The sequence below is a fragment of the Triticum aestivum genome, chromosome 4B, assembly GCF_018294505.1.
Source record: "Triticum aestivum cultivar Chinese Spring chromosome 4B, IWGSC CS RefSeq v2.1, whole genome shotgun sequence".
NCBI classification, from domain to species: Eukaryota; Viridiplantae; Streptophyta; class Magnoliopsida; order Poales; family Poaceae; genus Triticum; species Triticum aestivum.
In genome coordinates this window covers 28,853,999-28,881,707 of record NC_057804.1, presented here as the reverse complement: position 1 = coordinate 28,881,707, position 27,709 = coordinate 28,853,999, and the positions used below count along the sequence as shown (strand labels likewise).

Genomic DNA, 27,709 nt, shown 5'->3' with positions numbered 1-27,709 from the left:
GTATATGTCTTGCTAGGCAAAGGCGCGAGAATAAAAGACCAATAGCGTGCGGTAGCTGCATGCTTGGCGTCGTTGGCGATGCTCTCCTAGGACTAGGAGAGAGCTGCATGGAACTCTGTTCCTTTTCCTTCTTAGCAGGTTGGTCTGCTAGCTCTTATAGCGGTTCCGGCTATGTTTACACCAAAAAAGCAAGAACTGCATGCGTATGTTTACGTGTATGTGTGCATGCATGTGTTGCACCAAGAAATGAAAATCTACGTATCTTTCCCGTTACACCGCTTTGTCTAAGTAAGCTCTTTTACATGATTTTTATTTTGGGGGGAAAGCTCCTTTACATGATAGCTAAGTTCGCTAACGTAAGTATGCTTGGCGAAAGTAGCAACACGTCTAACAACAGCTAAGATCGCATCTTCTCTACTGTACACCAGACTCTACTGTACTTAGTTGTACATGGCAAGAATACATAATGACCTTGATAATAGCTAGTGCTAATTTAGAAACGTTTTCTTAATCATGCATGAGTCAACATTGAAGTTCTAGACTATGTAGGGCACAACATTTTAAGAACCAACATGTGCTTAGATGGTTAGGAGAGTGGTTGTACCCAGCCCATCAGAGATCAAAAGCCCAGGTTGGCACATGTGTGTCTCACACTACGGGAAAATATGTCTTTGCCGAGAGTTTGGGTGTTTGCCGAGTGTCTTTTAACGAGCACTAGGCAAACAAGCCCTTTGTAGAGTGCCTGGAGGAACATCTTCGAGAAGGAATCACTCTTTTGAAAGGGAACATCTAAGAGTTGAAGGCAAAGCAATTGCTTCTTTATCGTTTGCCTTAAAAAAAATTCTACACTCAAGATACACCATAAAATGTTCTATGTCAAAATTTGACATTTTCGGGGTCCGTTTGCTACATTCAGTCCATGTAGTGCATATCTAGGCATTCAGTATAATTAAAATTTGAACTGGAAGTTCATAAGAAGAGATAGGAAATTCTAGTGCGTGAAAAGGTTGGCAAAATTGGGTTGAAAAATCCTATTTGTGTTCTTGAGTACATATTCAAGCCTTATCCAAGAAAATAAAAGGAATCACAAACATCAAGGTGCCAAGACTTGACCACGAACATGGAGCTTATTGTATTTTTAAATGTAGAAAATGGAACGAAGCCTGGAAAACATGAAACTTGACATGGTGTAATTATATTATCCCTATAGGTTGTGGTAAAAATTGGAAAAGGCTTCACAAAATTTGGAACATACACTCCTTAGAAAACCAAACCATCTCTAAGGAAGAATCGTGATTTTGAGAAGAAATGAGTCTGGTTTGAAAGCGGAGTGCTGGTTACTTTATCGTTTGACGTTGAAACTTTTTCTGGCTCAACATACATCATCAGATGTTCCATGCCAGAATTTGGCATTTTTTCCTGCTCCATTTGCTATATTTAATCCATTAAGCGCACTTAAATATATTTAATACATTAAACACATTTATAATCCCTTTTCTTGCTGTTATTTTCCTGGGTTGAAGGAGTTGTATCCGGGGGTGCCAAGTGTGGAGCCCCTGTTAGAAAAAATAGCAATGAAAAAAAAAGAAATAAGAAAAGGGAAAATGTTTGTCGGGTGTCGTGCTATTTACACCCGCCAATGATTATTTGTCGAGTGTCCTCTGTTTACACTTGCCAAAGATGTTGTGTTTTGATTGGTCAACACAAGGTTCTCACGGATCACGCCTCATGGTCGTCTCTCTCTCTCTACCCCGCTTCCCATCTTGCACATTGCCGCCACCCCTCTCTCGCCTCCCATATCTCTCTTTCGTGTTCCTCACCTCTTTCGCATCGCCATGTTGAGCGTCTAGCTAGCCTAAGGATGCATGTGGCAGCTAGCTTGCTACAGATTGATCTAGGGAATAGCTTGCTATGGATTGATCTAGAGACTAGCTTGCTAAGGATCCATCTGGCAGCTAGCTAGCCTAAAGATGCATCACGCTGGCATGGGTCACGTGTCTCCACCCATTGAAAGGATCAAGACGTCGACTAGGGGGTGGGGTGAATAGGAGATTACGAATTTTAGCTTAACTTCCAAAATTGGAGGTTGGTGCGGACCAAGTAAGCTCTCTAGAAATGCAGTCCACAGTTAGAACAACCTATATGGTAAGCAAGAAAGGAGGTATGCAAGAAAAAAATTAATTAGCAAGCAAAAACACACACAAAGCAACTAAAGGTGTGGGAACCAATAAACTACCAGTGAGTCGAGGACGTAGGTTTTATCTAGAAGTTCACACTCTTTGGGGAGTTCTAGTACCCTTTGGATAGGTGGGGAAGCCAAAGTTGCGGAGCACCAAGTGGCTTACCTTATTCTCCCTTTGAGCCACCGCCAATAGATGAGTCTCAAATCACTCGAGTTGGTCTTGAAGGCAACCACCCAAACCTACGTCCTCCAAGCGGGGCACCAGTCCGGGTGGTGCGAGGCACACAGAGCGGTTCCCTTGCGGGCGGTTGGACCTGAGCAGCGGCACGACGTTGTAGGTATCGGGTGGGAGTACATCAGCGGCAGCCTGGTGGAGACCAAGAAGACGACGAGCGGCGAGCATGCCGGCCACGGAGGCGAGCTCGACGCACTGAAGCAGTAATCTCCACCCAAACTGTTATGAAGTGAAGTGCACGGTCAATCCAGAGAAATGCATGGTATGGGTGAAAACCACTCCAAATCAAGTCTGAAACCACCTTAGGGGAGAATTGATCCGGTTTTACAGATTTGAGGGGCTGATTGATCCAGTATTAGAGTTGAGGGGGAAATTGGTCCATTGCAGAGGATTTCGGGGGGAAAATGATACTTTCCTCTAGAAGGATTGAGATGGCCCAGTGGATAGAGCATCCTGCTTCGGTCCTGGAGATCCAGGTTTGAAAAAAAATATTGAAGATTTCTCAAAATTAAAAGAGTTATTACATGTACCCAAGGAGACACTTAATGAGAAATATCTCGGCATGCCATCGGATGTGGGCTCGTCACGGAATGGGGCCTTTAAATATCTCAAGGACCGTTTGTGGAACAAGATCCAAGGGTGGATAGAGAAAACCATGTCCACGGCAGGTAAAGAAGTGTTGGTCAAGTCTATTGCGCAGGTTATCCTAGTTTTTTCAATGTCTTGCTTCAAATTGCCGCGGGGGCTATGTGAACACTTGAACATGCTAGTCCGCAAGTTTTGGTGGGGGAGTAGAGATGGCAAGCGAAAGCCAAACTGGGTATCCTGGAAGGATATGACGCAACCCAAAGATATGGGAGGATTAGGGTTTAAGGACTTCAAGCTTTTTAACCTAGCCTTGCTTGCTAGGCAGGCATGGCGGATTCTGCAAAATCCAGACGCTCTGAGCTCCCGAATCTTGAAAGGAGTTTACTTCCCAAATACAACAATACTAGAAGCCAACATCGGCAGCCACCCAAGCCAAATCTGGAGGGCAATAGTCGAAGGAAGAGATATATTGAAACAAGGTCTAATTAGAAGGATTGGCAATGGTGCAAGCACTAATATTTGGAATGATAATTGGATCCCAGGAGATGAATTCCTGAGACCTTATGGAAGCAGAGTTGCAAACCCCCCAGAAAATGTTTCTGAATTAATAGACGCTACGGTGGCGTGCTGGAATATTAACGGATCAGAGAAGTTCTTTTGCCCATAGATATACCTCATGTTCTTAGCATCCCGCTATGCACTATGAATCTTCCAGACTGCTGGTGCTGGAATTTTGAAAAGAATGGCGCCTTCTCAGTATGTTCTGCGTATAAGATGTTAATAGCAACAAAGCAAAGAAGAGAAGCATGGCTCGAAGGGACAGCAGGAGCTTCAAATATGCAGCAAGAAAAGAGTTCGTGGAAGTCCATATGGCATGTCAGCATCCCGGGGAAAATAAGGATGTTCCTATGGCGACTTGCGAGGCACTCATTACCCACGGAGGATGTCAGGGAACATCGAAACATGGCGACTTCAAGTTCGTGCGGATTGTGTGGTGCACATGATTCTTGGAGGCACTCTCTTCTGGACTGCTCTATGTCCAGCTGCGTCTGGGCACTGGCGGATGAGGAGTTAGCGGACCAGTTGATGGAATCAAGCGAGCTGAGCGCTAAACAGTGGCTGTTTTCATTAATACGATCATTATCGCATGAGGCTTTTGTGAAACTGGCGGTAACACTGTGGGCAACGTGGATAGCGGGGAGAAAGGCAATTCACGAAGGCATTTTCTAGAGCCCCCACGCGACCCACGCATTCATTAATCGCTATCTAGTTGAGCTGGAGATAGTCAAAGAGCAATAACATGCAACACCGAGAGCAGCAGCACCCAGGACAGCAGCAACAGGCAGTGTAAGGCCAATGGCACCGCCGACAGGATTCGTCAAAATCCATGTCGACGCGGGGGTATCTAAACGCTATGGAAGAGGGGCGGCGGTGGCTGTCTGTCGCGATGAACGGGGAAATTACCTGGGAAGCTCAGCATTGGTGATTGAAGGGATGCAGGACATAGCGATTCTTGAATGCATGGCATGTAGAGAAGCCTTATCACTTGCAGAGCAATCATGTCTTCTCAAAATAACATGGCCAAAGAAAGTTATCCCTACAAAATCATATAGTCTGGCTATGCTCCATCTTCCCCACACAAAGTATTTAAATCATGCACAACCCCGATGACAAGCCAAGCAATTGTTTCATACTTTAACATTTTCAAAACTTTTTCAATCTTCACGCAATACATGAGTGTGAGCCATGGATATAGCACTATATGTGGAATAGAATGGTGGTTGTGGAGAAGACAAAAGGAGGGAAGATAGTCTCACATCAACTAGGCGTATCAACGGGCTATGGAGATGCCCATCAATAGATATCAATGTGAGTGAGTAGGGATTGCCATGCAACGGATGCACTAGAGCTATAAGTATATGAAAGCTCAACAAAAGAAACTAAGTGGGTGTGCATCCAACTCGCTTGCTCATGAAGACCTAGGGCATTTTGAGGAAGCCCATCATTGGAATATACAAGCCAAGTTCTATAATGAAAAATTCCCACTAGTAAATGAAAATGACAAAATGAGAGACTCTCTATCATGAAGATCCTGGTGCTACTTTGAAGCACAAGTGTGGGTCCCACGTGATGAAAAAATAATAGTGGCTATGGTAAAAAAAATTCAACATATTTTAGTTCCATACATTTATATCAAACTTGTTTTCTAGATTTTTTTCCAGATTTACAACAATAAATGAAGAAGAAATTCATGTGAGAGCCGGTCGTCGGGTTTTACTGAGAGCAGGGAGCATGATCCACGTGACGCGGGATATCCACCGTCGAATCTAGTAGGAAAGTTGGGATCTGATGGAGAGGGATGATCAATCCGTGGGAGGTCAAGAGTGACCAATAAAGTGAGGCCACTTGGCATCGTTGGACGGATAACTAGCGCCAAACCCAACCCACCTCGCCGCTTCCATCTTTTGGCACCGAGATATTGGACCGCTCCCGCGCTTTCATGAATATTTGGTTCAATCAAGCGAAAGTGTGGGAATTCTCCCACCCTCTCTGAAAGATTTGGTTCAAAAGATGAATGTGAAAAAGTATCCAACACAACCAACCAACCAACCAAAAACAATCTCTTTGGCCCAAATCCAAACCCAATCCGCCGCTTCCTTCTCTTCTGTCTTCCTCCTCGCCTCATCTCCCCTCGATTCAATCCGCCACCGCCGCCGCCGCCGACCTCCTCTCCCCACCCCACCGGCGACCTCCCGCCTCCGCCACCGCCCTGCACCGTGCCGCTGGCGCCCCCAACCTTCTCCTCTCCCCCCTCTCTTCTTTCTCGGAGGGAAGCCCTAGATCCACAGGCCGCGGCAACCACCGCTACCGCGTCCTCCTCCTTCCACCCCTCCTAGCCACCCGCCGCGTCCAACCTCCACGGCTCTCCGTCTCTCGCTCCCCGCGCCCGAAACCCTAGCCTGCGGCCATGGCGACCGAGCTCGGGATCCCTCTCCTTCAAGACCTCGACAAGGGACGAGTATGCATCTTCTCTCTCTCTCTCTCTCTGATGTCTCATCTTCTCTAAGAAGGCACGCAGCAGACTATAGTGCACAAGTGCGGCGGCGCAAGGCTGCGACCCCCGAGGACGCGGATGTGCAGGAGCACACGCGGGTGCAGCAAGGCGCACACGAGGGAGCAGCAAGGCGAAGCGGTGACCACACCAAACAACACCGCCTTCATGGTAATCTTCTCGCTCCACTTCCTGTACCCTGTTCACGGCTTCCTGCAAACCATATATTTCCTGTGGTAACCAACTGGTGCAGAGATTTATAGAGATGGCTAATCTCGTTGGTTAGTTGGTGGCAGTAAAAAAACTGGACCTTTCCTCATCGTTTAGACAATCGACATGACCTGTAGATATATATGCGTGCTATTTCGTAATTTTGTTTCATTTGCCAAATAAGTCAGGTGCAAGTCAGCGAGGCTGCAAGGCTATGGCCCGCGAGACCGAGCGCGCCGATGTGCAAGAGTACTGCAGCGCGCATGATCTGGAGCACGACGGCACAGAGAGGTGCAACAAGGCGAGGGGGCAACCATGCCAAACAACAGCCAGCGTTCAGGTAATGTTCTCGTCCTTTCTGTAGGTGGATGTGCACCATGTGCGGGTCTTCCTGTAGGTGGATGTGCACCATGTGTTGGTCTTCCTGTTGGTGGATGAGCAGTATGTATTTCCTAGCTAGAGTTGTAGTGGTAACCAACTGGATCATCGACTTATAAAGATAGGTAATTTCATTGGTGGCAGTTAAAAATGGACCTTTCAACATCGTTTGGACAAATGACATGACCTGTAGATATATGCATGTTAATCAGTATTTTTGTTTCATTTATCAAATAAGTCAGATTTCATTTTCAAGCTTATTCAAGAGGACAGTGAATGACTAAGATTCATTTGGACAGCAGGTCTATCTTATTCCCCCAAAGAAGAAGATAGTAGAAAACTCAAGTTAGATTGGCAGTGAGCTCTAGATGGGTCCATATGCTCATCTCTCTGGTCCTGTACAAGACACCGCAGATGGGGATTGCTCTTGTAGTCCATTCCCACCTGGCCACTGTGAGATACCTTTCTCCTCTCTTAGCTGCACTATCCGCTTGCGCTTGGTTTGATTCCATTCGATTTGCTCATCTCCCCTTTCCCTAATGTTGTGCGGTTTTCTTCCTCATGCAGGTCAGGTAGGAGGAGACAGACTGACGTGTGGTGCGCGCGCCGCACCAGCGAGTCCATCTCCTACTTCAACTGTGATGGTGAGTCTCTCTTGTGGTCCTCCCTCTCTTTTCTCTCCATCCGAGAGCAAAAATGCATTTGAGTTTTCAGTCTGCTCTGCTGTGTGTGTGTGAGTAAGAGAGACGGAGGGAGACGCAGAGCTACGAAATGTTCCCTGTTGTTTGTAACTTCTAAGTATGTTAGCCTTTCTTTGTCTTCTGTGGATGTCATGAATCAACAAAGTTTTACTTCTATATCTAGAGATTCATGGTTGTGCTAGTAGTAAGTAGTTCAGTCTGTGTGATATAATGTTAAGGAGTAGGCCTTTTGTAGATGAACTCCGTTTTTTTGCGCGCTGTGGCTGGATGTAAACATATGGCATTGTGAATATGTACTGTACGTGCCTATTTCAGAGGGCGAAGCCGGTCATCATTGACCTTGGGAAATCCGTGCTGCAGTTTTTTTGTGTGTGTGTGTATGAAGAGAGAGAGAGAGAGAGAGAGAGAGAGAGAGAGAGAGAGGTCTGCTATGTATGTGCTTTAATTTACGCCATCGAGTTGAATCGTGTAATTTCTGATGCTTTATATGAACAACCGTTGTTTGTCTTCTATCTTTACTAAACCTGCCAAAGTTATCTGCTTACACTGGTTATTCGTGGATCTAAAAGTTTTCCTTTGATGAAATGGAATTCGTTGTGACGGAATAGAATGCATTGACTAGCATATAAAGTATATAAAGGAATTCATTTACCTGATAGTGTTCGTAATGTGCCTGGAAATTTTATCCTTTGAAGAAGCAAGTTGCATCCTGCCTTGTGCTCATGCCCAACTGTTTATTACATGGAAGAGAAAGATAAGATGCCTACCTGATAGTCTTCCTAGAGTAAAATTGCCATTTCCTGCTTGTGGCATTGTTAGCAAGTTCTGCAAGCCTCAGATGATAAGACGACTTTCATCAGTGCTTGTGACCACATAGGTGGATTTAGTTCAACCTCCAAGTTATAGTTTCTTCAGGAAAACATTCTTTGTTGGTTTTCTTGCGTAGGATAGTTCTTGCTTACTCATTGTGATCTCAAGGGGTTCCATAGTTCAATCTGGAATCAACCCTGAATATGTCAATGCAACATGCTTTAGCTTTAGTTAAGCCCTTTTAGTGTTGAATATATTGGTGGGAGTTTTCATATCTTTATTACAATTTCGTAGAAGCAAAATAGTTCTCGACTAGAGCAATTTCCAGCACTTTGGCCACACCTAAATTTATATGCCACGGAAGAAGAAAATGGTGGAATTCAAAGGACAGCATGTCTACCTGATACAATCTTCCTAAAGTGATACTTTCATTTCCTGCTTGTGGTGTCGTTACGAAGTTCTGCAAGTCTGAGATGAGAAAACATACATGCTGAAGTTGTTATGATGTTCCTTCCAAAGATGTTTGTATAGTTTAGTAACTCTCGTTTACATCTAGGAGTAGCACTTTCAGTTTTTCTCCTTACGGTCCACTGCTTGGAGTATGTCTACTTGTTTGGTTCACTTTAAGTCTAGAATAAAAGCTTTAGGAAGAAAAGGCTGAAAGTATGACACTGGGACCAACCAACTAGTATGTTATGGACTCTTAAAAATGTTATATCTAGCATATCAGTAACTTAACTGCTGCATTCTAAAAATTCTTCACTTTCAGCCATAAAGTTTTGGATTGATTACTATTTACTGGAACACTTTGTTACTGCAAGAATGATGAACTAGGATGATGTAAACTGTAACATGCTTTCCTTGGATTCAACTGACGATAAGCATCAAACTTGAATGCCTTTTTTTGTATCTTTATTAAAAAATTGTTGAAGAAAAATACTTCTCGATTAGAGCAATTTCCAACACTTTGGCCAAACCTAACTTTATATGCCACGTCAGAAGAGAATGGTGGCATTCAAGGACAACATGTCTACCTGATACAATATTCCTAAAGTAAAGCTTTGATTTCCTGCTTGTGGTATCATTCCTGCTGCTTACTATTTACTGGATCACTTTGTCACTTTCTCAATTGTTGAATTACATCATGGGCCAAGAAGGGCCTTGTTTAGGTGTTTGTACTCTCCATTTTGTTTGTGCTGGTGTTCCTGTTGTTGGTGGATGTGCAATATATATTTCCTAGCTAGAGTTGCAATGGTAACCAACTGGACCATAGATTTCTAGAGATAGGTAATTTCGTTGGTGGCAGTTAAAAGATGGACCTTTCCTCATTGTTTGGACAAATGGCATGACCTGTACGATATATGCATGTTAAACAGTAATTTTGTTTCATTTACCAAATAAGTCAGATTCATTCTTGAATCTTATTCAAGAGGACAGTGAATGATTAAGATTCATTTGCGCAGTAGGTCTATCTTTTTCCCCCAAAAAAGAAAGATATTATAAAAATCAAGTTAGATTGGCAGTGAGCTCTAGATGGGGCTGTGCGCTCTTCCATCCGGTGCCGTACAAGACACCGCAGATGGGGATTGCTGTTGTAGTCCATTCCCACCTGGCCACTGAGAGGTACCTGTCTCTCTCTGAGTTGCACTGTTCGCTTGCGCTTGGTTTGATTCCATTCGATTTGCTCATCTCCCCTTTCCCTGATGTTGTGCGGTTTTCTTCCTCATGCAGGTCAGGTAGGATGAGACAGACTGACGTGTGGTGCACGCCCCACACCAGCGAGTCCATCTCGTACTTCAACTGCAATGGTGAGTCTCACTTGCTGTCTTCCCTCTCTTTTCTCCTCTTTTAGCAAAAATGAATTTCAGGGTTGTGTTTGTGTGTGTGTGTGTGTGAGAGAGAGAGAGAGAGTTGCCTTGTGATTTTGATTCCAGTTAAATCTGCTATGTATGTGCTTTAATTTACGTCGACGAACTTCTGAGGCTGGAGATGAACAACCTTTGATTTTCAACTGTCTTTACCAACCCTGCCTAACATATGTGCTTTCACTGCTTATTTGTGGATCTGAAAGTTTTCCTTTGATTAAATGGCGTTAGTTGTAACGGAATAAAATGTTATTCAACTTTAAGTGCATAATAAAGGAATAAATTTACCTGATAGTGTTTGTAATGTGCATGAAAAGTTTATCATCTGAAGAAGCAAGTTGCATCCTGCCCTGTCCACATGCACAATTGTTTATTGTATGGAAGAAAATGATAAGATGCCTACCCGGTAGTGTTCCTAGAGTAAAATTTTCATTGCCTGCTTGTGGTACTGTAAGCAAGTGCTGGAAGTCTCAAATGATAAGACAACTTCGTTAGTGTTTGTTACAACACAAGTGGATTTGCGTAATCTTCCATTTATGGTTTCTTGAAGTGAACATTCCTTGTCTGTTTTCTTGTGCATGAAAATTCTTTGCTTATTCATTTTGAACTCAAGGGTTTCTCAGTTTAGTCTGGAATTCAACCCTGGATATGCCAGTGCAATACGCCTTAGCGTTAATCGAGGGCCTTCTTGTATTGAATATATCGGTGGAAGTTTTGTATTTTATTGATTTCTGTAGAAGCAAAATACTTATTGATTAAAGAAACTTCCAGCTCTTTGGCCACTCCCACGTCCCAACTTTGTGCTTGGAGTATGTCTACTTGTTTAAATGGTTTGCTTTAAGTCTTGAATAAAAGCTTTAGGAAAAAAGGCTGAAAGTGGGACACTGGGACCAACCAGCTAGTCTGTTACAGATTCTTCAAAATGTTATACTGTGTGTCTATATAGTGTGCTAACTAATAATTCTTCACTTTTAGCCAATAGCGTATTGAATTGATTACTATTTATTGGATCACCTTTTCACTTTCTCAACTCCTGAAATTGTCACTGCAAGAATGATGAACTATGATGATGTATACTGTAACATGCTTTCCCTGGATTCACCTGACGATAAGCATCAAACTTGAATGCCCTTTGTGTGATATACATTATACATTTGTACGCAATCCTAGAGTTAGAATCTGAAACATATAACACCTAGTTTTTTATGTACTAAGGACAACAATTTCTGCAGTTTTCTGAAACATAGCATGTGTTGCCTAAATTTGATTTCCTGTGTCCTGGCTTACGCAGATCAGCTTAACTAGCCTACATGGTTATCCACGAGAGGCGCGTAGCAGCCAGACGGAGGCGGAGATGGCGAACGCTAGTCACACCGGGTCGCCGACCACGCCCCTGCTACTCTTCCCCGACATGCGGCTCGGCTCTGCCTTCGCCTCTGGTGGACAGAACCAACTCCAGCGTAGGTAAGCTCATTTTCGTTCCTCTCTACCCTGCTCCCTCTAATGCCCTCCTATGTTAAGGAAGAACGAGTCATTCTTGCTCATCTTCAGAACCTTACAGGGGTCTGTGCCGAATGCTTCTTCCAGAACAATGAAACCCATGTCCACACCTAACTTTATATGCCACGGAAGAAGATAATGATGGCATTCAAAGGACAACATGTCTACCTAATACAATATTCTTAAAGTTAAAATTTCATTTCCTGCTTGTGGCATCGTTAGGAAGTTCTACAAGTCTCAAATGAGAAAACATCCATGCTGAATTTGTTTTGATGTTCCTTTCAAAGATGTTTGCCTGGTTTAATAACCCTCATTTATGTCTAGTTGGAGTAGCACTTTCAGTTTTTCTCCTTGGGGTTCAAGTGCTTGGAGTATGTTGACTTGTTTAAATGGGTTGCTGCAAGTCTTGAATAAAAGCTTTAGGAAGAAAAGGCTGAAAGCGGGACACTGGGGCCAACACAACTAGTCTTCCATGAACTCCTAAAAATCTTATCCTGTGTGTCCACTTTGTACTAGCATATAAGTGACTTAACTGCTGCATACTAAAAATTCTTCACTTTCAGGCATTCGGTTTTGAATTGATTACTACTTACTGGATCACTTTATCACTTTCTCAACTGCTGAAATTGTCACTGCAAGAATGATGAACTATGATGATGTAAACTGTAACATGATTTCCTTGGATTCAACTGACAATAAGCATCAAACTTGAGTGCCCTTTTTATGATACATTATACATTTGTATGCAATCCTTGAGTTAGAATCTGAAACATATACCACCTTTTTTGTTGTGTGCTAAGGATAACCATTTGTGTAGTTTTTTATGACACACTGCATGTGTTCTTGGCTAACTCTCATTTTCTATGTCCTGGCTTACATAGATCAACTTAATTAGCCAACTTGGTTTCTCGCACCAACTAGGGCACCTGCAATCACCAAGGTCCTAAAGCCATATGTTCTGAAGATGCACTTCTAAAGCAACTTTGCGGCCATGCCAAACACCAGTTTTGTCATTATGTCGGCGACGGGGCTATGCGCTCTTTCGTCCGGTGTCGTACAAGACACCGCAGATGGGGACTGCTGTCTTCATGCATTCCCACCTGGCCTCTGAGGTAGGTACCTTTCTCTCTCTCCGAGCTGCACTACCCCCTTGCCCAGCTGTATCTTTCATTGAGCCCATGATAGTGGAACACGAAATGTTGCTAGTCTTTTTTACCGATATATACACTTTCCTGGACAGTTGCTCCCATAGATTTAGCAATCTAGTAGAACTGAACTTCCATTTATGTGATCTATTAGATGGTTCAGTTATGTGATCATGAACTAGGCTTTACTCTGGTGGTCTCAACTTGGTTAAGTTGGTCCGATTCGTGATGTCTAGGATCGGCTGTAGAGGATGACCGGCTATGAAAATTCGACATTAAAGTAATAAAGAGAAGAAAATGAACTGCCATAGTAAACTAACATAGTATACTATGAATATTTGATGTTATTATACATTCCAGTAGGATTCTGTCTTTATGTGCTTATTTGAACTATAATATAGAGTTATCAAATATTTCTACACACCATAAAAAGAACCTTAGCCTCTTGGGGCTTGAATTAGATGTAGAGGTCCAGGTCTAGCTAAGCCTTGTGGGACTGACAAGGCAGGTTGCTTTTGAGGCTTGCTCATTTTTATTTTTCTCAGTTTAGGACCAGGGGTTATTTTTCAGTAGAATACCATGAATGCCGGTTTCTATTGATTTAATGTGAATTGGCCAAGTACTATTTTTTCCACTTGTTATGATCAGGTTTTACAAAATTTGGAGTTTATACAATTCATTAGGTTTTCTGTACTAAATTACCACCCTGAATATTTGTTTTTTGTGTTGTCCTTGTGTAGGATTTGGTACAACATGATCACCTATGCAGAGGAGAAGAGGTTCATTATGCCAGGCAAGGTGCGTGGTGGTAGGCTCAGTCTTCGGCCTCGTCATCTTCCATTGGCCCCGCTGTAGAGCCACATAGGCGGCGATGTTGGGCATCGCCTAGAAGACAACCATGGTGAGCTCCCCCAGCACCTCTCCTTTCTCTGCTCCTCGACTCCCGCTGCGCTGACCTTGTGGTCATCGAGCCACGGCTTTCGTTGCTCTTGGTTCACGGCCATCATGATGCCATGTCAAATGGATAAGTTGCGATGATATTGACCTGTTGTTTAGTGCATTGTTCTCTGTGTGTGTGTGTGTGTGTGATAAACTTTTCTTCTTTATTGCCTGCTTTATTGGTGAACATCACCTTTGATGAGCATGGGTGTGTGGATGGAGACTAAAACAAGATGGCGAGCAGCAACACGCCTGACTTCATCAACCTGTGTTCTTCCTAGTCTCTGATCCGATGGCTTATGCGACCACCTCACCATGTCCAAATATAAGTCATTGTTGCATGGAAGGTGAGCTATGGCTACTTCTATGCTTTAGACTTGTTCCAGGGATCAGAAGTTTGAATCTGTGACTTTGCTTGTGCATGTTCTGTTATTGTTGGATTAAGCATGACTTTCTGATGTTATATCCTTGGTCTCTAGGGCTTGTGTATCTTGATCATTACTCACAGTTTACAAGGAGTAAATATCTATTCTGTTTAGGGTACGCATGATGCCTTTACTTCTGTTTAAGGTCAAATTGTTGTTAGAGTGAGATTTTAATTAGATGAGCCACTCCTCTAGACTGTTTACACGAATTTGATGGTTATGAACCAAAAAGATGGCTCTCGATGATTTGATTGCTCACTTGGCTGTTACATGTATTTCTAGAATGAAGACCATGACACCACACTTGGTTTGAGCTCTTGATCTTTAGAGTTTGATGATGAATTCTGGTACTGGAACTTGTTGTTTTGTCTAGACGATATTTGATTTATAGGGGTTGTTTGGATCGCACCCCCGATCCGCTTGGCCAAATATTTGGCGTTGACCGCTGTAAGGGCATATTTTATCCCTCAGGTGTTTTGGTGATTGATGACAATGCATTTGCGGACTAATCGTGTGCCTTGAGTTTTTCAGATACTTCATCTCTAGGCATGAGACGATTCGGTGCCCCTCGAAGACTATTGAAATCGGCGTCGTTCTACATTTCTCTTTGGTGGATTTGAGTCGTAGGAGAGCTGTACTATTAAGAGGGGGTCCGCGTTGGAAAGGTTTGGGTGGAATCAACACGTACACTTGTTCCTCCTTTCCCTGCATTTTGGAGCTTCCCTTTGTTGTCTTGGTTATGCGGAAATTTGACGACTACTGCTGTACTTGCGGTAGTACCGCAAGTACACGCGGTAGTACCGCTGTGTGTCACGGTAGTACCGCTCATCTGGAGCGGTAGTACCGCGGCTCCCAGGCCTTGTGCCGCTCCGGTGCGGTAGTAGGGGCGGATGTAATTTTTTACATCCGCGCCCTCCATGGTAGTACCGCTCGTCCAGCGCGGTAGTACCGTGGCCCTCCTACCTAGTACCGCAGTGTCGTGGTAGTAGGCGCGGATGTAATTTTTTACATCCGCGCCCGCACGGTAGTACCGCGCCTCGCGAGCAGTAGTACCGCGTCGGATTTTTGTACCACCTTAGTTTCAGCGGAAGTAGGCACAGATGTAATTTATTTCATCCGCGCCCTTCCCAGGCCGTGACTTTCCTGCCAAGCGGTAGTACCGCAAGTGGGTGAAGTAGTACCGCGCAAGCGGTAGTACTGCCCCCTTGTCAGGCTAGTTCCGTCCTGTGCTGTTGTCGCGGTAGTACTATGGTCAGCCACGGTAGTACCGCACAGCTTCGCGGTAGTACCGCGCCCCTGGAGCGGTAGTACCATGTGTCGCGGGCTGAACATGTGGATAACGGTTGGATTCTTTCCACGACTATATAAGGGGTGTCTTCTACCTCTAGTTGACTACCTCTTCCACCTCTAAGCTCCATTGTTGCTCTAAGCTCCATTTTCACTCGATCTCTCTCCCTAGACAATCAAATTTGTTGATTTGCTCGGGATTGGGTGACAAGTGCCCGATCTACACTTCCACCACAGGATATTTGATTCCCCCCACTTATCCCTAGCGGATCTTGTTACTCTTGGGTGTTGAGCACCCTAGATAGTTGAGGTCACCTCGAAGCCATACTCCATTGTGGTGAAGCTTCACGGTATTGTTGGGATCCTCCAAGTGTTGTGGAGATTGCCCCAATCTTGTTTGTAAAGGTCCGTTTGCCGCCTTCAAGGGCTCCAATAGTGGAATCACGGCATCTCGCTTTGTGTGAGGGCGTGAGGAGATTACGGTGGCCCTAGTGGCTTCTTGGGGAGCATTGTGCCTCCACACCACTCTAACGGAGACGTACTTCCCCTTAAAAGGAAGGAACTTCGGTAACACATCCTCGTCTCCACCGGCTCCACTCTTGGTTATCTTGTCCCTTTACTTTTGCAAACTTACTTGTGCTATATCCATTGCTTGCTTGTGTGCTTATTGTCTTTGCATCATATAGGTTGTCCACGTAGTTGCACATCTAGACAACCTATTTCATTGCAAGGTTTAAATTGTTAAAGAAAAGTCTAAAAAGTGTTAGTTGCCTATTCACCCCTCCCTCTAGTCAACCATATCGATCCTTTCAATTGGTATCAGAGCCTCGTCTCTTTATTAAGGACTTTGTCGTCCGAAGAGTATGGTTGACAACAACAACGGTGCGGAGGAGCACTCCGGTGTGAATCCCGTCTCGTCTTCGGCCGAAGGGGGAACCTCGGTCTCTCGTGAGGAATTTAATGTGGCTTTAGACACATTGAAAACCTCCATGACGGCCAAGGTTAAAAGCATGTTTTCTGAATTCCTAGAGGGACTCAAACTATCTACCTCGCCAATGAAAGTGGATGATCCCATTAATAAGGTGATGGATGCTAACCCCGACAAGGGGGAAGCTAATAGTGAAAAGAGTCCGTCTACTAGTGGTAGAAATGGCACCGGCATCTTTGCCAATGTGGAACCCCCGGTGTATAGAGGACCGATCCCGTCTACTCATTTGAATCATGCCGGTCCTCCTCCTAAATATGTGAAAAATGAAGATTTTGATGCTTCTCTCTATCGCTTCAAGCGTCACTTAAAACATGTGAACACTAACCTTTGGAGAATTATTGAAGAAGGTTTCTATCCTCATGATCCAAGCAACTTCACTCCTTGAGAAGAAGTGGACAATCAATTCAATGAAAGTGCTCTCTTCATCATCCAAGATGCAATCCTTCCCGAAGATCTCCCTCATCTTTGACCTCATGCCATGGCTAAAGAAGCATGGAAATGTGTCGAGCGTCTCTATCGAGGAAGTGCTAGCATTCAACGCTCCAACTATGAAGTGGTGCAAGATGAGGCCGATGAGTTTGCTATGGAAGAGGATGAAGAACCTCGTGAGCTCTTTCGAAGAGTGACCAAACTCGCGGTCGCACTCCGAGATCATGGAAGCAAGGACATGGATGACAACTGGATCAAGCGCAAGTTCCTCAAGGCCGTGATGCCCTACAACAAGTCCATGTCCTCCGTCATTCGCCAAAGACCGGACTTCCACTCCATGACCTCTACTGAAGTGTTGGATGAGTTTGTTGCAATGAGCATCTTGGACAAGACCGCCGACAATGCGGTGCTCCGTTCCCAAAGGGCAAAGAAGCCCAATCTTGCCTTGAAGGCCAAGGTTAGTGTGGAAGAAGAAGAAGAAGAGGAAGATGAGGAGAGCAACCCCGAGGACACGAAGTATGATTATCATGAGCACATGGCTCTTGCCTCAAGACAGTTTTGGAGTAAGAAGACTACAAGACCCAACTTCAACAAGAACAACTCAAGTGGCCTCAAGGGGAAGCAACGAGTTAGAACTTGTTTCAACTGTGGCAATGTTAGCCATTTCGTTGCGGATTGTCCATACGAGAAGCGGGAAGACAATGGTGGCAAGTTCATTCGAAAAGACAAAGCCAAGTCCTTCCCCAACAAGAACAACTTCACCAGGAAGACTCCTCGCTGGTTGGTGGTTCAAGAAGAATACCGTGAGGATGACGATGATGATGAAGATGGTGAAACAATGGCCATGGCATCCGTTGCCATTGTCACAACTCCTCGGGTGTCTCTCTTCGATGCACCTAACGAGAACATCACCGCCAAGTGCCTCATGGCTAAGGCCACCAACAAGGTGTTTGCTTCCGGTGGGGGATCATGGTTGCTCGATAGTGGAGCAACAAATCATATGACCGGGAGCAAGGACTTGGTGGTGGACGTGCACAAGATCCCATCTATGCCCACCAATGTCGAATGGGGTGATGCCTCACATTCTAAGGTATTGGGTCTTGGCAAGGTTGTCATTTCTCATGATCTAACGATCGAGAAAGTCATGCTTGTTGAGTCCCTTGTGTTCAATTTACTTTCCGTTCGTCAACTCGCACTCATGGGTTTTGCCACCTTCTTTGATATTGATACCGTGGCCCTCTTGTGGAGCAAGACTCTTAAAGTAGCCTTTGTTGGGCATGTCGAGAACGGTCTCTATATGGTTAACTTCTCGGAGCAACCCACTAAGACCGCGACATGCCTAATGGCTAAAGTTAATGTGGGATGGCTTTGGCATCGCCGTTTAGCCCACGTCAATATGAGATCTTTGCAAAGTCTTCTCAAGGGGGACCATGTTCATGGACTAACGAATGTTAGTTTTGCCAAAGATCGTGTTTGCAGTGCTTGTATCGAAGGAAAGCTTCATGAGACGACTCACCCTCCCACGACTATCATCTACTCGAAGAGACCCTTGGAGCTCCTCCACATGGACCTCTTTGGGCCCCCATCCTTTGAAAGTCTTGGGGGTAGAAAGTATTGCTTGGTGATTGTGGATGATTATTCAAGATACACTTGGGTATACTTCTTCAAGAGGAAGAGTGAGACTCAACAAACCGTCATCGACTTTGTAAATGAAGCTCAACGTCAACACAATGCAAAGATCTTGAGAATAAGAAGTGACAACGGCACCGAGTTCAAGAACTACACCTTGGATGAGTTTCTTAGTGATGAAGGGATCAAGCATCAATATTCTACACCATATACCCCTCAACAAAATGGTGTTGCGGAGAGGAAGAACCGGACGTTGATGGATGCGGCAAGGACCATGATGGCGGAGTTCAAGTCTCCATACAACTTCTGGGCCGAAGCCATCAACACAACTTGTCATGCATCCAATCGGCTCTATCTTCGCAAAGGCTTGAACAAGACTCCATATGAGATACTCACCGGGAACAAGCCCAATCTCAAGTACTTCCGGGTGTTCGGGTGTAATTGTTTCATTCTCAAGAAAGGTGTTCGCTTGTCTAAATTCGAAGCTAGAGCTCATGAGGGCATATTTGTTGGTTATGCTAATAACTCTCATGCTTACCGTGTTCTCAACAAGTCCAACAGACTCATTGAGGAGACGTGTAACGTAGAGTTTGATGAAAATAACGGCTCCCAAGTGGAGCAAAGTGGTACTTGTGATGTAGGTGATGAAATTCCTCCCCAAGCCATAAGAAGAATGGGTATTGGTTATATCCTACCCATTGAGGAACCCCTTGTGGCCGAAGGAGAAGGACAATGCTCCACTCAAGTGGAGCCATCACCTCCCCAAGACCCACACGCTTCCGAAGAACAAAGTGAAGGCCCTCACCCTCATGAACAAGACCAAGGGAAAGATCAACCTCAAGATGGTGGTGAACCTCTAAATGATGCCCAAGGTCAAGTTCTCCCCCTCGAGCAAGTTCAAGATCATGAGCAAGCTCAAGACGGCGCTCAAGATGATCAAGTTAACCTTCCTCCTTCCACACCTGAGGAGGAATTAGAGCGCCGTGCCGCGAAGATAGCTTCCAACCTCTCCACACAAGGCCATCTCATGGAAAACGTGGTTGGAAGCCTAAGAAAGGGGGTAAGCACTCGTAGACAATTAGCTAACTATTTTGAACATCATGCGTTTGTCTCTTATGTTGAACCCCAAAAGGTCTACGAGACGCTCGAAGACTCGGATTGGCTCAATGCCATGCATGAAGAACTCAACAACTTCGAATACAACAAGGTGTGGAGATTGGTGCCAAGACCTTCGGGGAACCACAACGTCATTGGAACAAAGTGGATCTTCAAGAACAAGCAAGATACTCATGGGAACATCATTCGCAACAAGGCAAGATTGGTAGCGCAAGGCTACTCCCAAGTCGAGGGTATCGACTATGGTGAAACCTTTGCTCCCGTTGCTGGTCTTGAATCCATTCGTTTGTTGATTGCTTATGCTTCCCATCACAACTTTAAGTTGCAACAAATGGATGTGAAAAGTGCTTTTCTTAATGGTCCCATTAATGAGTTGGTTTATGTCAAGCAACCCCCCGAGTTCGAGGACCCCTACTTTCCGGATCATCTGTATCAACTCGATAAGGCACTCTATGGCCTTAAACAAGCCCCACGTGCGTGGTATGACCACCTTACCGAGTTGTTACAAGATCGTGGATTTGAAGTAGGACAAATTGATCCCACTCTTTTTACTAAGAAGGTCAAAGGGGAGTTGTTTGTATGCCAACTATATGTTGATGATATTATCTTTGGTTCTCCTAACAAAGCTTTCAATGAGGAATTTTCTGCTCTCATGACCTCCAAGTTCAAGATGTCTTCGATGGGAGAGTTGAAGTTCTTCCTTGGCTTTGACATCAAACAAATAAGAGAAGGAACCTTCATCAACCAAGCCAAATACACTCAAGACATGCTTAAAAGATTCAAGCTAAGTGATGTCAAGCCGGCTTCTACACCAATGCCTACCAAGTGCCAACTTGACATCGATCCCAATGGTAAAGCGGTGGATCAAAAGGTATATCGCTCCATGATTGGCTCCTTGCTTTACCTTTGTGCATCTAGACCGGATATCATGTTGAGTGTGGGGATGTGTGGACGGTTTCAAGCCGCACCAAAGGAAAGTCACTATGTGGTGGTCAAGAGAATCTTTCGATATTTGGCTCATACCCCAAACTTTGGCTTATGGTAACCAAGAGGAGCAAATTTCAATCTTGAAGGTTTCACGGATTCCGATTGGGCGGGGGACAAAGTGGATAGGAAGTCCACTTTCGGAGGGTGTCAATTTCTTGGTTGCTCTTTGGTAAGTTGGTCTTCCAAGAAGCAAAGTTGTGTGTCTCTCTCGTCCACCGAAGCGGAGTATGTGGCGGCCGGTAGTTGTTGTGCTCAACTCCTATGGATGAGGCAAACTTTAAAGGAGTACGGTGTCATTTGTGACAAAGTGCCTCTTTCGTGTGATAATGAAAGTGCCATCAAGATTTCTCTCAACCTGGTACAACACTTCAAGACGAAGCACATTGAGATTAGGTATCACTTCAACCGGGATCACATTAGGCGAGCGGAGATCGAGATCAAGTATGTCAACACTCATGATAACCTTGCAGATATTTTCACGAAGCCTTTGGATGAAGCAAGATTTCGCGAGTTAAGGCATGAGCTAAATATCATTGATTTGAGCAATGTGACTTGAACCCGTACACCCCCCACCACACTCAACGTGTTGTCTAGTTTAGGTGTAGGCATGGACATAGGGGGAGTGTTGTTCTCTCAATGAACTCTCCCTCCCCCCATTATGCATAAATCGATCACCTCTTTCACATTAGCCATTTTTAATGGTACTTGTGCTTCAAAGACGAGTTTTGGTCATGGGCCCAAGGATAATTCTTCGCGGTGCCATACCATCCAACTAAGACATAGGTGGCTTCGGCCACCGCCCTCTCTCCTTGAGAGGCTTTGTTGCTTGGTGGTTTCTTGTTGTCTTTTTGCCTCTGGTTTGTGCGTGTTCTTGTGGTTTCTTGTGTGTGAAAAGTTTCAGTGCAAAGGCTTTTTCTTCTCGTGTTGAAACTTGCGATGACTTGAGCTCACGGTACTACCGCGGCCAGCTACGGTACTACCGCAGCCAGCCACGGTACTACCGCTTGCGGGAGCACGGTACTACCATCACCACGCGGCAGTAATTTTTTACTGCCGCCTGGTTGAGCGGTACTACCGCCTCGGCGCGGTACTTCGGCTCGAGCGGTACTACCGCGATGATACGCGGTACTACCGTGCCGGTTCGAGCGCGTGGGGATAAGGACGGGCAGGGGGAGTTTTAACTCCCCATAACCATTCGCTGTCCTCTCTCTCCACGTCGCCTCCTTCTCTCCCTCGCTCAAGAACGGAGCCGGCGCTCGTCGCTGGATCTCCTCCACCGGCTGCCCTCCCGTGATTCTGACCGGTGGGATCGTTCCCCACCACGTGCTCTTGCTATGGACCAAGGTTTTTCCCCAACTCCCTCTCCGTGTTGATTGTGTTTAGTGTTTCTAGGTTTTGGGGGAGGCTTGTGTGTTCTTGAGATTCTTAGGCTTAATCTCTGCAAGAGTAGGATGAAGGAGCGTGGTATTGCATAGGATTTATACTTGTATTGTTGTCTTGCGCTAGATCGGATCACCGTAGCACCGCCATTGTTTCGCGGTTCTTTTCAGATTCAAACCGCCGGTTGGATCTGACGCGACGCGGTACTACCGCCCGTCTGGCGCGGTACTACCGCTTGCATGGTACTACCGCCCTTCGGGAGCGGAACTACCGCGCTCTGTGCGGTACTAAAATTTTACTTCCGCTCCAACCATGGTACTACCGTGACCTCGCATGGTACTACCGCGTTTGGAGCAGTACTAATATTTTAGTACCGCAGGCAGTGGCAGTTCTACCGTGGCTCACATCTATCGCATGCCAACTTTCTCGTATGCCTTCTATGTGTTTCTTGTGCTTTTTCGTGGCCTTTGCATTGATCATTTCGCGTCTTTGGTGTTTTGCGTGTGTGTCTCAGGTGGTGGCTCTCGCCGGTCCAACCCCAGTCGTGACACTAGTTCCAAATGTCTGCGCAACCCAGGTGATGTACCAGAGGGCTCGTCTGCCTCCAAGCGCAATGTCAAGCACTCAGCTAGCAAGCACAAGGAGCCCGCTAAGGGCATGGATGAGATAGCCCAAGCTGATTATGTCCGTCTCAAGCAGCTTCACCCTTATGTGCACCCGCGTTCCACTGTCAGAGGCTGTGAGCTGTTCTGGAACAAGCAACAGACCAACATCTATCTGGAAGTCATCAAGAACAAGCACAATACCTATGTGGAGGTGAAGTGGATTGATATGCATCACATGAGGAAGGACAAGTTCCGTGACTACTTTGGAGAGGCTCTGGACTTGGTGGAGCAGTTTGGCATTGAGCATGTGTTAACCTTCCACCTCGACTATGACCCTGAGCTTATCTGTCAGTTCTTTGCCTCAGTCTACTTTCACTCCGATGAGGAACGGAGGATGACCTGGATGACCAATGGCCGTAAGCTGTCTGCTACCTGGAAGGAGTTCATGGATCTTCTCCAGGTTCCTGATGATGGGCTCAACTCTCCAGTGGGTGTTCGCCCCCATGCCAATGCTGACTCTGCCAACAAGGACAGGCTTGCACCATTCATGGTTGAGAAGGCGCTCGCCAATGGCAAGACAACTCTGGTACTCAACCCTTTTCTGGATATCATGTATCGCATCTTCCGCAACTCCTTGTTCCCTCGCATCGATGACAAAGACAAGGTTCATGCCTATATGGTGGACATGATGCTCATCTGCGAGGAGGCTCGTTCGTCTCAGTCTCAGCCACTTGATGTCTCATACATCATGTGGTGTGAGCTCCGGTTTGCAGTGTTCAACCGCAAGGTGCCTATCTATGGGCCCTATCTGTTTCTGCTGATTTCGAAGACTTGGGAGAAGATGTTCCCTGATGAGGAGTTTCTTGCTGCAGACTGGGTTCGCCATGAGCCCATCTGTCTGCGTATCAAATCCAACTGGGCCAACACCACTATTCGTGCCGAGGCGACTGCTGCTAGGGCTGCTGTTGATGAGGAGGATGCTGGCGCCGAGGATGTTGCTGAGGGCCGTGCTGCTAGGCCTTCCCAGAGTACCACTATGCCATCATGGGCCAAGAAGCTGAAGGACAAGATGAAGACTCTTTTCTGCATGCAAGCCAAGGGGCAGTACAGGACTCACGTGGCGTCCTAGGAGAGTCGTCGCCGGGACAACAAGATCTTGCAGCTCTATGGTGAGGCAGTGTCTGGCAGGTCTGAGGAGCACATCACTCCAGAGGCCGAGTGGATGGAGAAGCAGGGCTACAGGTGGACTGAGTCTGAGGAGGATGTCGAGGAGACCATCCCTGCTACCGAGGAGACCGACAGAGAGGCTTGGGACGAGTTCTCTGCTTGAGCCACCTCTTGTATGTAGGTGTCCTCTCTGCCTTTTTGGCGTCTCGATGCCAAAGGGGGAGAGAGTGTAGGGATTTGCGAGTGTGTCGTGTGTTTGCTGCTTTCTTGTTTGAACTATTTGCTGCTTTCTCGTTTGAACCTCGATAGCTTTACTTCGTATGGTGTAAGACATATGCACTCTATCTATCCTAGCGAGCTTGTGTTATATTGTGTTATCTTTATGCTTTGCTATGCTTATTATCATGCCTTGGTCTCTAAAATATAGGGGGAGTGTTGATCCTAGTCTGTGTGCTATGCAGTCCAAAGCATTCATCTAAAGTGCACACATCGTCTCTTCCACAGAGCTTGGATTCTGCTTTATATTCTGGTTTGGTTGATACGAGGATCACTTACACTGTTTAATATTCCTCTTTGTTTGATTCGGCAGGCGACACACAGGCAGATGATGATCCTGTTGGAGAACGTAGTAATTTCAAAAAAAATTCTGCGTACACGCAAGATCATGGTGATGACATAGCAACGAGAGGGGAGAGTGTTGTCCACGTACCCTCGTAGACCATAAGCGGAAGCGTTATGACAACGCGGTTGATGTAGTCGTACGTCTTCACGATCCGACCGATCCAAGTACCGAACGTACGGCACCTCCGAGTTCAGCACACATTCAGCTCGATGACGATCCTCGGGCTCCGATCCAACAAAGCTTCGGGGATGAGTTCCGTCAGCACGACGGCGTGGTGACGATGATGATGCTCTACCGGCGCAGGGCTTCGCCTAAACTCCGCGATGATATGACCGAGGTGGAATATGGTGGAGGGGGGCACCGCACACGGCTAAGGAACGATCCGTAGATCAACTTGTGTTGTTGTGCCTAGAGGTGCCCCCGTGCCCCCGTATATAAAGGAGCAAGGGGAGAGGGGGCGGCCGGCCTAGTAGTGGCGCACCAAGGGGAGTCCTACTCCCACCGGGAGTAGGACTCCCTCCTTCCTTGTTGGAGTAGGAGAGAAGGAAAGAGGGGGAGAGGAAGAAGGAAAGAGGGGCTGCACCCCTTGTCCAATTCGGACCAGAGGGGGGCTGCGCGCCTCCTTCCATTCGGCCTCTCTCCTCAATTCCCGTATGGCCCAATAAGGCCCATATACTCCCGGCGAATTCCCGTAACTCTCCGGTACTTCGAAAAATACCCGAATCACTCGGAACCTTTCCGAACTCCGAATATAGTCGTCCAATATATCGATCTTTACGTCTCGACCATTTCGAGACTCCTCGTCATGTCCCCGATCTCATCCGGGACTCCGAACACCTTCGGTACATAAAAACTCATAAACTCATAATATAACTGTCATCGAAACCTTAAGCGTGCGGACCCTACGGGTTCGAGAACTATGTAGACATGACCTAGAACTATGCTTGGTCAATAACCAATAGCGGAACCTGGATGCCCATATTGGCTCCTACATATTCTACGAAGATCTTTATCGGTCAAACCGCATAACAACATACTTTGTTCCCTTTGTCATCGGTATGTTACTTGCCCGAGATTCGATCGTCGGTATCCAATACCTAGTTCAATCTCGTTACCGGCAAGTCTCTTTACTCGTTCTGTAACACATCATCTTATAACTAACTCATTAGTTACAATGCTTTCAAGGCTTAGGTGATGAGTATTACCGAGAGGGCCCAGAGATACCTCTCCGACAATCGGAGTGACAGAACCTAATCTCGAATTATGCCAACCCAACATGTACCTTCGAAAACACCTGTAGAGCACCTTTATAATCACCCAGTTACGTTGTGACGTTTGGTAGCACACAAAGTGTTCTTCCGATAAACGGGAGTTGCACAATCTCATAGTTGCAGGAACTTTGCATAAGTTATGAAGAAAGCAATAGCAACATACTAAACGATCAAGTGCTAGGCTAACGGAATGGGTCATGTCAATCACATCATTCTCCTAATGATGTGATCCCATTAATTAAATGACAACACATGTCTATGGTTAGGAAACATAACCATCTTTGATTAATGAGCTAGTCAAGTAGAGGCATACTAGTGACTATATGTTTGTCTATGTATTCACACATGTATCATGTTTCTGGTTAATACAATTCTAGCATGAATAATAAACATTTATCATGAAATAAGGAAATAAATAATAACTTTATTATTGCCTCTAGGGCATATTTCCTTCAGATCCTGCCCTTGTTGCTCTGTTGTTCGTGTTTCTCCCTTCCTCTATAGATGAAAATCCTCTGCCGCAGGAGAACACACCCCCGGAGGATGTGTTCGAGAACCTGAGACGCAGCGGCGACGACCTCATTGCAGACCAGGAGCAACAGCATCCAGATCTTTAGCTCCAGAAGGAGGTCCGGTTTTGCTCCTACTCTACAGTGCTATTAACTGCACTTTCTGTCGCTGCCACTCATGGACTCTTGACTGAATGAATCTGGGTTTCCTTTTTGATGCATGTGTGTGGGGTAGCAGGAGAGCAAGTTCTTGGGGTCCATGTGAAATATGCTCTCAACTTGTCAACAGAGGGGTAAGCCACTGAGTCACACACATTTCAACTTCTGAACCAAGAAAAACCAATCTTGTTTGCTACATATAAAAATAACAATTACAGTTCACGATTTAGTTGTTGACTTGTGTAGTCTCTCATGATCTGCCATGGCTATTGGGATTCCTCTTTTCCGTGTTTGGATGCCGGATGTTGCACTGTCGTTGTACTTTGGTTTGCTCTTCCTCCTTGTCAAAAGAGATGGGAGACAGAGGGGGAGATCTTTAGTCTCAAGTTTCTAAGAGATGGTTTTATTTGTGAGTTCTAGCTTGAAAGTTCATTCATTTGCTGTTACTGTAACTAGTTCGTAGGTAGTTTATGCTGTAGTGTGTTTGGCTGGTGCTGTTACTGTAGGTAGTTTGATTTCTTAGGCCTTCTGTATCTAGAAATGGAATGTAAATCTATTGTGTAGTTCATTTCCTGTGGCAATAATGCTTTTTTGTAGACCTGCTTGTTAGAATGATAACGCTTGTTCTTTTAGACAAGACAATGCGTATTTGATTCTTAGATGATGAAGGATCTTCTCTTCCATAGAGCATAGCTTTTGTTTTATATCCTGGTTTGGTTGATACGAGGATCGCCTACACTGTTCTATATTCCTCTCTGTTTGATTTGGCATGTGGTTTCCTCATGCACGCAGATGATGATCCTGACCTTATTGCTCCCTCTCCCCTGCAGATGATCATCCTCTCTGTGGCAGGAGAACACACCCATGGAGGAGGTTTGATGGCCTACTCTACACCAGCACCTCCAAATCTTCGGCTCCAGGAGGAGGTTTGATTTTGCTCCTACTTTTGAGTGCTATTACCTGCACTTTCTGTTCCTGCCAATCATGGACGCTTAACTAAATGAATCCGAGGTTTCTTTTTAATGCATGTGTGGATGGCAGGAGAGCATGTTCTTGGGATTCCTCTTTTCTGTGTATGGACACACTATTGTTGTACTCTGGTTTGCTCTTCCTCCGTAACAAGAGGGGGCGTGGCGGCGGTATAATGATTGTGCTATTACTGGTTCAGTCTGTGTGATATAATGTTGATGATTAAGTCTTCCCTAGCGCGTCGTTGTTGGATGGACATTGATGGCATTGTTAATCTGTACATGTAGGTTTCAGAGGGCGAAGTTGGTCATCATCAACCTGGGCCTCTACATGAAGGAGGCGGCGGACGTATTCTGGATCTCGTTGGTGCCGAAAGGCTCATTGAGGACGCGAAGCTGCAGTACTGAACCTGGTTTTCCTAGTGTATAGTGCTGGACGTAGGCCTATCTGGGATGGTCTGTAATGTTTCTCGCCTCCTTGGGGAGTTGTTGTTCCTTCCTTGATGAGATGATTGATGTTTTAGGAGAGTTGTTGTTGCTTTCTATTTACATGTTGTTGTGG

General features: G+C 45.5%; 1 protein-coding gene, 2 non-coding genes and 2 pseudogenes across 3 annotated transcripts in view; all 5 read left to right on the top strand.

The window, feature by feature from the left end:
* Window positions 1-2,624, top strand: part of LOC123089916 (antimicrobial peptides-like) — a 3,171-nt gene extending 547 nt beyond the window's left edge. The window contains exon 2 of the mRNA XM_044511458.1: window positions 2,409-2,624. Coding sequence (XP_044367393.1) covers window positions 2,409-2,624 — 216 coding nt within the window. The remainder of the gene's footprint in view (window positions 1-2,408) is intronic.
* A 5,464-nt stretch (window positions 2,625-8,088) lies between these two features.
* Window positions 8,089-8,200, top strand: LOC123095394 (uncharacterized; annotated as a pseudogene).
* A 327-nt stretch (window positions 8,201-8,527) lies between these two features.
* On the top strand, window positions 8,528-8,645 carry LOC123095381 (small nucleolar RNA snoR104). Its single transcript, XR_006446236.1, has one exon. It is a non-coding gene; the product is annotated as a small nucleolar RNA snoR104 (small nucleolar RNA).
* A 1,754-nt stretch (window positions 8,646-10,399) lies between these two features.
* On the top strand, window positions 10,400-10,511 carry LOC123095405 (uncharacterized; annotated as a pseudogene).
* A 1,148-nt stretch (window positions 10,512-11,659) lies between these two features.
* LOC123095388 (small nucleolar RNA snoR104) lies at window positions 11,660-11,778 on the top strand. Its single transcript, XR_006446242.1, has one exon. It is a non-coding gene; the product is annotated as a small nucleolar RNA snoR104 (small nucleolar RNA).
* The last annotated feature ends 15,931 nt before the right edge of the window (window positions 11,779-27,709 follow it).